The sequence below is a fragment of the Corvus kubaryi genome, unplaced genomic scaffold, assembly GCF_017639235.1.
Source record: "Corvus kubaryi isolate FWS band 111438036 unplaced genomic scaffold, C.kubaryi_AGA036_p1.0 138, whole genome shotgun sequence".
NCBI classification, from domain to species: Eukaryota; Metazoa; Chordata; class Aves; order Passeriformes; family Corvidae; genus Corvus; species Corvus kubaryi.
This window is the reverse complement of record NW_024580672.1, coordinates 21,629,724-21,644,694: the sequence shown is the minus strand read 5'-3', so window position 1 is coordinate 21,644,694 and position 14,971 is coordinate 21,629,724. Positions and strand designations below refer to the sequence as shown.

The following is a 14,971-nucleotide window of genomic DNA, read 5'->3' as shown; positions in this document are numbered from 1 at the left end:
ACGGCTGCCACCTCCACACCCCCGCTGCTGTCACTGTCCCCAGGGCATCTCACACAGCCCCCGTTAAGGGATGCCCAGTGCCCAAGGGGAGGATCGAGCCATGAGAGACTGAGCTAAGATGAAGGCACTGAGGGTTTTTATGGGGAAAATGAAGGAAAAACCATTGGATTATTTTCTAAGTGCTTGTTGTGTACTACCAGGTCTATGCCACAGCCATTTCACACTCCCGTGCCACAGGATGTGTCTCTTGCTGTATATTCACTGTCCATCCAGTTTGGTCTCATTTTAGTTACGAAAGGTCTCTGCAGCAAGGCTCTCTTTTGAATTATTTCCTATTTCACCTGCAAGCTCAGCAAAGGACTGAGGTCATTAATGCAGAAACACGGAGAAGGAAAAGAGACTCATCATACTAATCAGGGCACTAATTAAGTAATTCAACATTGGCCAGCAACAAAGCTCCAGGACTTCCTTAGGAAATCTTAGAGGAACAAACATTTCAGATAAAACCCACTCTGACTGGTTTTAACATCTCAATGATATATTTTATGATACTAAACAGCTACCCATACCCCAAATTAATGACATTTTACTGAACAGGGACAGGGAACCTTTCAAGCCAAAGCAAAAGCTTGCAGTTCCATTTTCCCAAGTTTCCAGCATCCCCCTGTCCCAAAAGGCCTGTGACTGAAGTCCCAAATTAGGGTCACCTCTCCCTGTGCTGTCAGCAAATCAATCTGGGCTGCTTTTCAAGCAGGGCTCACACATAAATCAGGCAGCCTGCCATTGATTCGCATGAGAAACCCTTGAGCAGCAGAGTGAAACACCAATAAAATCTTACAATTAACTTGAGAAGTTGCCTTTGGTTCCGTCCCAGCGGCCCCTCTGCTCCTCAGCTGCAGAAAACGTGTCCTCACACAGATGCTCCCTTGTAATGGCTCTGGATGAGTGTTTAAAATTGCTTCTTGAACACAAAAACTAATTACAGCCAAGGGGAAATACTCACAGAAGAGTTTCATGCTGCATCATGGCCAGATTGAACGCTTGTGTTTCAGCAGCAGTTTCATTTTGGAAGAGAGAAGGGGAGGATGGGAAAAAGCAAAAGTGTGCCCTGTCTGACTCTCTAGAGTTAGAAAAGGGGAACACACAACTGGATGTGGGAGAAAAGGACGGAAGGACGGAAGGATGGAAGGGTTGTGTGTCAGCGCAGCAGGTTGGAAACCTTACAGGTGTATCTGAAGTCTAGTAGAGCTTTGCATCACAAAAAGCCAAATCCAAACAACAAAAGGAAAGCTCAGGTTGAGTGATGGATTTAAGCATGCATGGGGAGCTCTGACACTGCTTTTGGTGCCAGCACCAGTCACTAAACACGTGCAGAGGCAGCGGCTCACTCCTGAGCCTCCTGATTCTTCTCCAACTCCACCATGACCTGAGCTCCTCCACACCAGGTCCTTGCAGACCCAGAACCCCCCAGTCACTCCAGGCAGGAAACAGCACCAGGGACACCCTTCAGGGATGATACCTGGGAAGGAAACTTAAGCAACAGAGCCTTAGGCACATTTTTCAGAGTCAAATCCATTGTTTGGCCAAATTTAAACACAGAGGGATCTTTTCAGAGGTGAAGATGGAAATGGAGACTGACAATATGAAAGTTAACAGTAAAGGTTCTCCTTGACTGGTCAGCTCGCTGGTGGGATGGGTCAGGAATTCCAGCCCCACCACAGAGCTGCTCAGATCTGCAGCTTCAGGGAACCCAGCCATCCCCCTCTCCTCCTCCCTGCTTCGTGTCCTCCATGGAGTTAACACGTCTGATGTGCACCTTTAGTAGAAAAAGTTCTTGCTTTTAAACCTTCAGCCGCTTCCCAAGATTTTTAGCAGTTCTGTAATTGGAGAAGCAGTGATGGCAGCACTGTTCCAAGGTTTCTAATTCCTCTCCTCACCTCTGCAGTGGCTGAGACTCTCCTCCAGCAGCTTCCCTGGGCACGGAGCTGCCAAGACTGAGAGGAGAAATCTTTTTATGATGAGGTGGGCAGGCCCTGGCACAGGGTGCCCAGAGAAGCTGTGGCTGCCCCTGGATCCCTGAAGTGTCCAAGGCCAGGTTGGACGGGACTGGAGCAGGTAACTTGATGATCTCAAAGCTCTTCCCAGTTGACATGATTCTGTGAGTCCATGTCCCTGCTCATTGTGGGGGGCTGGATTAGGTGGCCTTTAAAGGTCCCCTGCAGCCCAAACTGTTCCACATTTCTGTGGATCCTCCTGCTCCCAGCACACACAGCAGGGCTGGATCAGCTGCTCCAGAGCACAAAGGGTTTGCCAGCACGAGGTTTTGCACATTCTCATTCCTTTTGTCTCCTACGCCCCGCTTGTTCCCACTACGCCAACACACCGTACATCACCCTGCAAACGAGGGGGAGGAGCAGGGAAAACTCACTTTCTCCTGAAATCTGAACCAGTTTAATGATCAAACTCACAGGCACAGCCCAACCGATGGCTGAGACAGCAAAACTGGGATGCCAAAACAGGGATGGGCAAGGGATGCAGAGCAGCAGCAGTGACAACAGGGCAGGACCCTCCCCTGAGGTCTGGGACATCGGTGTCACATCTCTAATTCCAGGGACTGCGCTTTCACAGCCTCCTTGGCACAGTTGGTGCAGCTCTGTCAGACGACACCTTGTTGATGTCAGACAGACAGACAGGATCTGCTTTTCCAGCTGAAATAATGCCTTACAGACCTTATTTCTTAAGGCCTCCACCTCAGGTTCTCCCCTTTTTTTAAGCTCAGAGTATTTTCCACAGCCATGCTCAAGCTTCTTCTCAGCCCCTGTTATGACCTCCATCCATGACCTGGCCCATGTGGACCCTCCTGTCAGCACAAGGATGCACCATCCACATCCCGAGCTGCCAACCACCCAGGAGTGACTGTCACCAAACATTCCCCACAGCCAGGAACCCAAACCATCCCAGGAAAACCCCCCTCTCCAGAGGTGTTTGGATACAGCCCCCTCACACTGAGCCAGCTGCATCCACACACTGAAAACCATGAAGCAGAATCTTTCTGAACACAATAAAAGTCACTTTAGGGATTATTTCTAAAGCCAAACCAACAGGATTTTTTGATGTTGAGATTAAGCCACTGATCACATGAGGCGAGCACAGGACCCTGCTTGCTCTGTACATCCCAGGGGCTCTCTGGAAGCATCAGCTTCAAACCAGCTCATGCTGAAGTTTACACCAGGAAAAAATCCATAGTCTTTGTAGTCTTTTCCCCCTGCAGCTTCCACTTAGGAAATGTGTATTCATTTATGTGTATTTTCGTACGTGTACAATTCTCCCTCCAAATTTTTACAAAGCAACACTAAAACTCCAACTAACAAAAGCTACTCCAGAACATTTATCCGCCACAAAGTCTCCTGAGAGAGGCAGCAGTCACAACAAAAAGGTTCCTGATACCGCAGCCACGCGCTCCTGGTGCAAACCTGGCTTTTCCAAGCCCTTCCCAGTGACCAGCAGGGAAATTACATGAGTACAAAACAATTACAAACCTAATGAAGCAAACGATGCCAGATGTTGAACTTAGGCCCCAGATAATTCCTGGGAACACCTGTTCCCTGCCCAGGGGTGTATCCCAACAGCAGCATGTGGAAATGTGTGAGGAGATTCAAGGGAACATCTGTTTTTCCATGAGTTGCTGGCTGAGCATTCATCAAAAGGCTGATATTCCAATTATTTATTTGGAATGGCTGCTCTGGGCACAGGCAGCAGCTCCCTGCTCCTGCAGCACCAGGAATTAAAGCAACGGCCTGGCCTGGTACAGATACAGCATCTGCCACCAGTGCTCGCTATTCCTCTTTTCCTCTGACATTCCCAAAGTTAGCAGATATATATTTACTTCCCAGAACTAAACTTACGGCATCAACAGCACCAGCTTTAATTCTAAATCTGGCTCTGGGACATGAAATGCATCTGATTTTCTCATCCATTATTAAGTCCCAGGCATGCTAATAAGGCGTTTATCTCCAAAAAAGATCATTACCCATGCAGATTTCTAGGGATAGTCAAGTTCTTCACAGCCTGGAGTCTCAGGACATAAATAGAAACTGCTTTTACTATTAAAATTAAACCAGCAAGCCTGGGAGTTATTAGAACAGTAAAAGCCAAGCCTGCAGCGTGGTTGTGCAGGCAGCTCTGGGAGCCTGCATCAAATCCCAGGGATGCAGGCACTGCAACCTGCCACAGAAACTGCAGGAATGCTGAGTGCCTGCATCCCTGGAATTCCCCCATGCCAGCTTCACAAACAGTGCTGGAAGCATGAACAGGAGCCCTTGGTCTGCAGTGAGAAAATCAAATGCCCCCTGAATAAAGCACCTGCAACGTTTCATGCATAATGCAGAATTACGGTTTCCTGGCAGGGGAGAGATTTTTCTTTGCTCAAGTCTGGAAAAGAATTCATACCATAAAATAGGAACAACATCAACAATAACCCCAAGAGGAAAACGCTGACACAGGCTGGAGAAACCACTGGAGAGAAAAATGAGTTTAGTAACAAGGTGTCTGTAGCAGTTGGGGGAGAATAAAAGCAGCAAGAACTGCCACCCCCTCCTGTAATTCAGATTTCGAGGGCATTCACCACACCTCTGGAGGACTGCACTGAATTTTCCATCATTTCAGCTCAGATCAGTCTTGGGCTGGGAAAATTCAAGAAAACCCAAAAAACAGTGTCAGTCTGAGCTGAGTCTTTGGAGTATCTTTCAAAGTCTGACGACTTCTCAAGCTTTAAGCTTGTCCTGAATTTGGAGAAATGGAAAGATACTGAAAGATATTGAAGGAGAAAACCAAATTACTGTCATCATTTTGGAGATGAATCCTACCTGAGACGTGTGTGATGTTGGGAGACCAAGCAGCCAAAAATCAGCTGGAAATTGAAGGAGTGAGGGGCAGGGCAGGAAGGCACAATTTAAATGTTGGAATCTCCATTTAAAACACCTGCACTCCATTCACTCTTTAGCATAAGCCGCATGATACAGACAATAAGCTTTAAAAATAGTTTTATATTCAGCTTAGAAAAAAACAATGAAGCAGTTCTCAAGTTTTAGTTAGGTGCCACTCCTGACACAATTAAGCTAAAAATTGGAGCTGAAAATTTAAAAATGATGCTCAGTATCACCTGCAAATCACACGACAGCTGAACACCATTTCAGAGAAATGACTCTGACACCAAAGATAGAGCTGGGCTAAAATCTACCAAAAAAGATGACAATCCCTGATGGCTGCACTGATAACAGACACCGAGCTGCACAAAGCACTCACAGCTACACCACCAGAGATGTCCCTTCCCTGTGCCCACCTCACCTCCCAGCCACCATCGTCTCTTTTACAGCCATCATCATCTCTTCTACAGCCCTACAAACTGATGGATTCATGTTCATTCCTTGAAGCAACGACATTCATATTGCAAAGGCTCCTGATGAGCTCTAAAAAATGATCTGTCACCCCTTCAGATCCTAGCTGGAAGCATGAGCTCTTCCCACAGGTCCCACCGCAGGCAGCTCAGGTTTCCACTTGGGGGAATGGCTTCCCAGTGCCAGAGGGCAGGGCTGGATGGGAGATTGGGAAGGAATTGCTCCCTGGCAGGGTGGGCAGGCCCTGGCACAGGGTGCCCAGAGCAGCTGGGGCTGCCCCTGGATCCCTGGCAGTGCCCAAGGCCAGGCTGGAGCAACCTGGGATAGTGGAAGATGTCCCTGCCCATGGCTGGAGATGGAACTGGGTGATCTTTAAGGTCCCTTCCAACCAAAACCACACAGGAAGACTCTGAAATGCCTTAAATGACACTTTAAGCCCCAGAGGATACGAAACCAAAGCAGTTAACCTGGCTTCCTTTGAATAACCTTTTCAGATGGAACAGGTTTACAACAGCGTCACCAAAACCTCCAGCAGGGTCATTTATAAACACAACCCCCCCAATATTTTCACTTCTGCTTGTTTTCCATTTTCATCTCATGATTTGAGTAATTGCTTCCCACACTGTAACAAATGAATTGCTCTAATAAGGAAACTTTCAAAGCAAGTCTTTCTATATTGCTTGAAAGATACTTAAACTATATCTCGAGTATCTTTCCAGCTCTGTGTGTTTCCTTTTCCAGGGATCTTGGGGATTTTTCCCCTGCTACATTCTGGCCCACAATCACTCAAAGCACAAATACATCCCCATACTTTTAAGCCCAAACCACAGTACCAGTTTCATAGCGAAAAGTCACACACATTTCAGAGTAAAAAAATACAGGCCCAGGAGACTAAGGAAGGAGATCCTCCAAATTATATTTTCCCCCAATTATTCATATTTTGCTGTTCCACAGTCCTCCTCTAATATTTTTATTTTTTATTTAATATTCCTGGAGATCCTATTCCAAATCAATCAGCTGACAGCTTATAAAGGTAATTTTGGTTAATTTTCAGTCCTTCAACCTAACTAGCTGAGCTACATTTCATTCACCAAGGCCGCACATTAGACATTATTTTTATTTTCCTTTTATTTACCTCCTTTCCAACTGATGCAGAGATGCCCAAGAGCTGCTGCCCCACAGGACCCATTTTTTCAGATCAGCTGAATTCTGCTGCCTGTCAGACTCGTCTTGAGGATAGATCAGCCAAAAAAAATGGGAGAGCTTTTTATAGAATTAATTCAGATTGTGTAGTCCCACCCTGAGAATGGAAAACCTGACTGCTGAATATTTTGCTTGTGGCTTAAACATGTGATAAAAGCTCATCCCACGGATTCAGTGGAATAACCTGACAGGCTCTGGCCATCCTGTAACACCAAAATTTTCCTCCTGTGACTGGAAAATAAACGTTCAGGCGATCAATGACTGGCTGAAGCTGCAATAAAGTGAAATCCCTCTTTTATTCACTAGAGGATCTGGCCACGTACTTGCATCCCAGGAAATATCAGAGAAAATCTACTTGGGGTATAGTTAAATAAAATATGCCATGGACAGCCCTCAGCCTCATCACAGCCTGCTTGCAAAGACTGGGGAAGGATGGAAGGGGAAGTCACAGGAATTTTTTTTTCCTGCAATTTTCCCTCTTTCCTACAGAGGGAATCAGAAGAATCCCACACCAGCTGCCATGGGAAAACCCAGGCTGGGAAACTGAGGCTCAGCTCCTTTCCCCCTCTCCAAAAGCTGGTTTGGACACACTGTTTGCAGATTAAATCCACATCTCATCTCCACATCCTCGTGTGTGCAGACAAACATCAAGAACAGAAATTCTGTGTTTGGAAAAGACAACCAAAGCTGAGCAGCACATCCCCCCGGAAAAAAAAGCAACCAAGTTTTTATCTCCCAGACAGAATAACTTTAATTACATTATATTTTCAGGCTCGGGAGAACTATTTCCAGGCATTTGAAAGGACCAAGATCACGCTCTGAGAGATGGCAAAGCTCATTTAAAGCCTACTGGATGTACAAAAGCAAGGAAATCACATCCTGGGAAGCCAGAGCAACTCATCTGGAGGAGGGTGGTGGGAAAAGGAGGGGTGAGAGGTCACCCCTGTGCTTTGTGGGTCTAACAACCACAAGGCTCTTTCCTTAGGCAGTCGCTAATTGTGGAAAAATTGGAAAAATGGCAGATAAATGTGATGTCTCAGGAAGATTTTTGAACTCGAAGCCTCAGTAGATGGAAGAGCTGAACTGATTTGTTGGCCAGAAATTGTCCTGGCAGCTGCAAACCCATGCACTGGTAGCTCTGATTTTGCGAGCTCCAAGTCAATCTCTTCCCATCAAGAGAGGAAAATGAGGATAATTTGCTCACACAGCTCTGAGCACGCTGTGTCTGGCAGAACTGTCCGCTCCAGTGAGGATTATCCCAGAGATCTCCATCTCAGGAGGCACTGAGGGCTTCTCACACACTTTTCCACAGGGGGAAAAAAAAAAAAAAAAAAATATATATATATATATATATATAAATGTACATCTGCAGGGAGAGAAACAAAAAGGAGCTGCATTTCCTACCAGCTCTGCAGTCTGTGCCTGAAACTCATCCCTTCCTTGCCCATCAGGCAGGGAAAGCCTGCCCTGGGCCACATGGATTTGGTGGCTGGGATCTGCTTTTCCAGCTGAAAGCATTGTTTTCCAAGGTAGCTGCCTCAAACAGCTGATCTCAGCCTGAGCAGAAGCAGCACCCGAGCAGCTCTGAACAAAAATCACATCCTTAATTTTATTTATTTATACTCAAGTAGGAGGCTCAGGGGGCAACTTCTCATCCCACAACTCCCTGACAGGAGCCAGGCGAGGGTCGGCTCTGCTCCCAGGGAACAGGACAGGATGAGGGAATGGCCTCAAGCTGTGCCAGGGGAGGTTTAAATTGGATATTAGGGAAAATTTCTTAATGGAAAGGGCTGTCCAGCCTTGGCACAGAGTCCTGAGGCAGTGCTGGAGTCCTCATCCCTGGAGGGATCTGTGGATTGGGCACTTGGGGACATGGGGCAGTGCTGTGGAATGGCTGGACTTGATCTTACAGCTCTCTCCCAACCTTAACAAGTCTGGGATTCTGAAAGATTCCAATTGTACCTAGTCCCTTTCCTGAAAGACCAAAAAAGAATCACATTCATATTGCTGGAAAATAAATTGGACCAAATAATGGGATTGTATCTCATTTCTGGCTGATTTTGCACGGATTTTTCACTGTTGTAGCTTTCTGGCCACATCGCAGAATGAAGCTGCATAAAGAGGGAGATAGATATGTATATGTATGTGTATATAGGTATATATATATAGTTAAAGTATGTATTTCTGGAGAGCAAAAAGCCAAGTCCAATTATCCCCAAAATTCATGGTCACTAAACTCATGTCAATCCTAGTCTGCAAAAAAGCATTTTAAAGTAAGAACAAACCCCAAACCCACACAAAATGGAACCACACTGGCTCCCAAGGGACCTTCTGTCCACAGGTCAGGTACAAACCATAAAGTGCTTTTGTAGAGGTGAAATTAAATCATAAACATCCGATGAAATGAACCCCACAATGTCTGAACAGAAGCTTTCCAGCCAACATAAAAGCCTGAGAGATACTTCAAAATTTATTTAAGAAAAATCTTTAGTGTTACCATGCACTGGTCCTGGAAATGTTCCTTTGCCTCTCGCACACCCAGAGCTCTGATTCTTTCAGGGAACCAACTAAAGGCATGAACTAAAAATAAAAAGCAAACGAGATCAGCTTAAATAGCTTCCTTAAAAAACATATCCTATTTCCCAGCATGCTAATTAATAGAACAGAACAGATATTCTGATATCATGATTAAGAACAGTTCATTTTGAGCATCACCAGCAGATCAAGGCAATTAACTGGCAATTTGCTCACTAAATGACTTCCCAAGATGTGCTACTGAGATAAGGCAAAGCCCTTTTCAAAGTGCCTTTGAGCCAGCAGAAGATGGACCTGCAGGGATTATTTTTATAAACAAAGTACAACTCGATTCTTCAGTAGTAAAGCAAAACTTCTGCTTCAGGAGTAAGGACAAAAAAAAAATTAATTTATGTGGAACAGCAAGACACTGGGGGGTTTTCTCCTTATTTCCCAAACTGTAACCACTATAAATGGTGCTGTGATGGAGGACACATCCAAAATATCATTTTTAGAAAATATAAAACTGAAGTTCTTGACTTCTTGGTATTTTAACCATGGGACACGGGTGGAGAGCTGAGAGCAGATAAATCCCTTTTCCTGCCCTTTAATCTTCCTGCCCCAACACTCACTGGTTTTCACAGTGGTGCTTCACAAGGAGCTGTGCTGGCTCCTGGACAACAGAAATAAAAGTAATGCCATCCTTCAGGGGGCTGGGAAGAGGATAAACAGGGAGGTTTAAAGACACTCAGTTTGGTCCAAGTGACCATTCCTGGTGAGATTCCAGGGAAGGATCTCACCCCACGCAATCCCAAGCAACGCAAACTGGTGAAATTGAGGAGGATGCCACAGAACTGGTCACAGAGTCACAGAATGAACGAGGTTGGAAAAGACCTCTGAGATCATCAAGCCCAGCCTAAACTCAGCAGATCTGAGAAGAATTTGCTGGCTCTGGAACAGGATCTCTGCCCATCCCTCCTGAACCTCCAGAACCCCAAACCCTGTGCAAAGTGCAGGCACAGGTCAGAGCCAGGAGGGCCCCAGGCAGGGCTGTCAGGCCAGCAGGGGATTTCTGACCCAAATGCCGAGGTTTTGGTGCTCAGCTGAACCACATCCTGCACCCAGGGGAGGTGGCTGATGCTGAGAGCTGTGGCTGAGCCCACAGTGTCCCCACACCTCCCTGCACTGGCACGGAAACATTTCCCTAAATATTGCCCAAAAGAGGCCAGAGGAGCTTTTCCAGTGATTCATCCATCAGCATTCCTAAGCCAGCAGGATTCCCCCAGCAAAGCAGAATTTGAAATTAATCTGCATAACTTTCTGTGCAGCTTCCCAACCTTTTCCTTCTACAAGGATCCAGCCCTCAAGACATTTTCTGTCAGTACTTGATACCTGCAGAGGTTTCTGTTCTGCAAAGGGGAACCCTTCCCTGCTCCAACAAAAAGATCTGAACAAAATCATTACACACACAGCTTTTACCTGAGATTTAATTGGTGAATGCTCAGCCACCTATGCAAAATGCATCACTAAACCCACAAAAGTATGTGTATTTTAAGACATAACTGTACTGACTTGACCAAAATTGAGTTTTTTTCTTTAAATTCCTAAACTATGGACTGTAGAGATGCTTTTATTTCATTCAGTCTATGGATCAGATTTCCATTACAGGAAAACAGCCCTTGTCATGTTTAAGCTGAGCTCTCCCTTCGCCCTACAGTCTAAGCACTGATAATTTAAACATTACATACATGTAAAATTTTACTTTCCTCTGAATCAACAGAATTGGTTGGATTTCCCATTCTGCACCAGCAAGGTTAAAACAGAAGCATAAAAGCACAGCTACTTCATGAGAATTAACTGAAAATATAATTCAGTGACCGACTGTAAGCACAGGATGTTTTAAGGCACTGAACTCCCCCAGAACAGCACAAACCCTGCTGTGAGCAGCCCCACTACTCTGTCAATACAGCCTCTGAGCAGAAATGCCAAACATTTGCTTAGAATAATGATAATTATTAAAAATAATGCACAAAGTACACAGATTGATGGTAAGAAGTGTCAGGGCCTCCAGCATTTTGGAGTAACACTGTATGTGCCCAAGTGCAGCTGGAGTTGCACACAGATGAGTTCCCCTTCCTAAGTCATTCCTGATGACTCTTTTTTGTCCTTAATTCACAATTAGCAGTAACAAGTCACTTCATTTCATGTAGAGCTTCCTGGAGAGGATTTAGGTGAACTGAAGTGCTCTGTGAGACAGAATAAGAGAGGCTGAGAAGAGTCTTTGGGATCATCCTGCCCACCCTCCCGCTGGAAGCAGGGCTGAGCTCCAGGCTGAGGGATGTGTGCTGGGGGTTCTGGGGAGAGGATGCTGCAGCCCCCAGCCTCCTGCACACCACCCTCACAGGGAATTTTCTTCTCTCCATAAATCCTGTTGCAATTTGCCCTCATAGAACCAGTTTTTCGTTCTGCACTTTGGGCTAGAGCTCAGTTTGGTGTTCTCCATGACTTTCCTCCCCAGCTCAGCCCCCATCCTTCTCCTCCAGGTTGTATTTCACATCCTCACGCCCTTGGATTTGGCTCTGGTCAGCCCCAGGAGGCTTTTGGATGTCCCTGTGCAGAGCATCCCTGCCCTCCAGCGCAGCAACTGCTCCCAAAGCAGAGCCATCTGCCAGCGAGCTGAGCGAGCACTCCAGCTCCTCAGCCAAAGGTGCTGCTCGGGAGGCTGGGCTCGACAGCATCCTCTGGAAAAGGATGTGCAAAGACCTCCACTCTCGTGTTTGTCTGGATTAAATGAGGAGCAGCTGCTGAGTAAATCTGGCTGCAGAGTTTGCTCCCTGCTACGGCACAGACATTTCGTCTTGACCGCCCTTGTCAGCAGTGATAAGATGATGTTATCACACCAAAGTCCTGAATGATCTCCTGGAAGGTCAGGAACCTGCAGAAACGTGCCAGGTTTCAATATCTACCTCACACAGCTTCCACAGATGTGAACTTGTTTGGTAATTGTCTGCACAACAAAATAAATCATTCTGTAAGGGCCCGGGCCAACGTAAACAGGAAGAAAACACTGTGTTCAGAGGTCAGGCTTTGCATGTTTTCCAGGGTTTTGATGTCCTAAGGATGTTTGTTAGGATGTTTGGGATGCACACAGAATAGAAAATCAGGACTGTGTTAACCAACATCCAGCCCTTGTACTGAATCTTCAAAAAACCCCAAGAGAAATTGCTTCTTGATGAATATAAAAAGCTTTACAAGCCTCAGTTATTCCAGCAGACTGCAATTGCTGATGTTTTGACCATTTGCCTCAAGCACTCGAGGGAGATGAACTTGCAAATGCCACCACACCTCAGTGCAGCAGAAATGCAAACAGCTCAGCCTGGATGCTCCCTGACAGGAGTGCAATTATATCCCAAACATGCATGAAAAGGGTCCACAGCCTCTCCTCAAAAAATAAAGTAAGTAAATGAATGCTTGGATCCAGTTTATTTCTGCCCCTAAAGGTTTTTTTAAGCCCCCTTTTCCACCTGACATTAATTAATTGCTTCTACCGGAAAGGCTGTACACCCTGCAAGAAACATTCCAAGTGATTTTAAAACTGATCACAGCAAAGCTGAGCTTGGCAATGAGCTCTGGACACCACCTGGGCCAATCTTCTGCGGAAAGCTGGGCCTCAGTGCAGGTTTTCCAGGAACTGTCAAGCAAATTCATCAGTATTTCATGAGTGTGTTTTAGAACAGTAATTATGAAAATGACTTTTGCTGCGTGCTCATTAAGGAACTTCCTTTCACGCACGACTGGAATGACAACATTGAGGCACTCGCTGCACCGCCAGCTTCAGATAAATCAGAGGAGCTCCTGAGGGCAGCAGGAGGTGAGGCTGCTCCAGACCTGAGCTGGCCAAACCCCTCCTGGGTTATCCTGGGAATCTTCCCTCCACATCCCTCTCCCTCACCTTCATAGCACATCAGTGCTCCAGGGAACACTGGTTTGGGGAAGCCTGGGAAGGTGTTACCGAGCCTGGATAATTTACAGGAACTTCTCGTGCCCTGAAGCTGCACATCAGGACAGCAGGATCTGACTCATCCACGGGATTTCCATCTGATGCTGACACCACTCCATGGGCAGCAACACAACACAAATCCCATTTTCCTGGAGATCCTAATTCACTCTGATACCACAGGGTGGTAGCACCACGAAAGGGATGGAGAGCAGAGGGCTCTCACACAGCTTTTGGGGTCTCATTCAGCTGCAAACCGTGGTGTTTGATGTTCCTCTAGGAAGCCCATTTCATCCAACCTCCCCAGAGCCAGAACTTGACAAAATCCTCATTTCCAAGAGAATAGCAATTTGTACTGGAGTTCCAACTCCTGTCAGTCATTTCCCAACATCTGGGCTGGGATGAAACAATGGAACACAGAGATGCAACACAGATGGCTTAAAAGTCATTTCAAACACCCAACTGTTGTGGGTTTTCAGCACAAAGGCATAAATTGGCTCTTAATAAAGCTGGGTGTGGATGGCTGCTTCCAACTCCATCATCCCAACGACCTCAAATTCCACAAGAATCACCCTGAGCAGCACGTTCCTTGGTCTCAGATGAACACAGCCCTAAACCAGTCACTTACTATTATTTACAGAGCACAGCGGTTCCATAAGATGGTTATAAGCATCTTTTTAATTTTTACTCAGGGTAAGAGTCCACTAAAAATAAGAAAAAAAATAAAGACATGAAAGGCCTGCCCAGCTTTACTTTCTAAGTGTCATTTGTACTTTGAATATACAGTTTTCCTACAGCCTAAAGTATTTCTACAAAACAGAAATCCATGGATTCTCAGGCCAAAGTCTGCAAGCAGCTTCTCACTGGAAAAAATCCACTCCAGACCTGAAGAAAGATCCAACCATCAGGAATCTGCTCCAGGACAGGACAGAGCAGGGAGAAGAAGGAATACCTGCCCTCAGGAGACACTTTATGTGTCTCACTGATGTTGTCCCAAACAGCCTCCACCTGATCAGTTTTAGAAATAACTGAGACTTCATGGGTTTGATTGTAGAGCAAGAGACGGGCACTGGGTTTGGGAAACAAGGGTGGAAGGAAAACAAACCAACCCAAATGCCTCCAATTGAAACACTCAAGTGTTGTCCCATCCCTGGAAGTGTCCAAGGCCAGGCAGGACAGGGCCTGGAGCAACCTGGGATAGTGGAAGGTGTCCCTGACCATGCAAAGATTTGGGATTTCAAAGTTAAATTCCCAAAAACCCCCAAAATCTCATGCTCTGCAAGTGCTGAGCACAGCCCTGTGCCCCCTCCAAGCATCCGAGCAACCTCTGTGAACTCTTCATGAGCAGCTCCTCCGTAGGAGCAAACACTGCTGCATTCATTTAGGGAACAAAAAGAGTATTATGGGAAAATATGCTGCTCACAGTTCTGGTGTGACATCCTCAAAAAGGGCATTCTGCTTCCCCAAATTCGAACAGGGAAATTTTGGACGCTCTGTAAGCAAGCAAAAGCTTCAGGTTTTCTTCTCTGAGAGCAGAAGACCCATTTTTTCAAGACTGTATTAGGAAATAACCATCTTTATGTTGTTCTGAAGGACTTTGTTCCGGTTTTGCCTCTTAAATATCAGGTATTAAAAACTCATGGCACAGTCCCTGAATTTTTACCACTGCCTGAAAGCACACAGGGATATTCTACCTTCAGCAGACTGGGGGTGAGGGATCCCTTATAAAATGTGCCACCCCTAAATCAGAGCTGTCCAAACTCACAGAATCATGGAATTGTTTAAGTTGGAAAAACCCTCCACAATCATCAAGTGCAACTGTGGCCCCCAAGGCCACCACTGCCCCATGTCCCCAAGTGTC

The 14,971-nt window shown here is 46.0% G+C and overlaps 1 protein-coding gene across 1 annotated transcript in view; it reads right to left on the bottom strand.

Moving 5' to 3' along the window:
* The window catches only part of PTPRE (protein tyrosine phosphatase receptor type E), a 56,100-nt gene that overhangs the window by 32,803 nt on the left and 8,326 nt on the right, over positions 1-14,971 (bottom strand). The window contains exon 3 of the mRNA XM_042018517.1: positions 9,097-9,179. Coding sequence (XP_041874451.1) covers positions 9,097-9,179 — 83 coding nt within the window. The remainder of the gene's footprint in view (positions 1-9,096; positions 9,180-14,971) is intronic.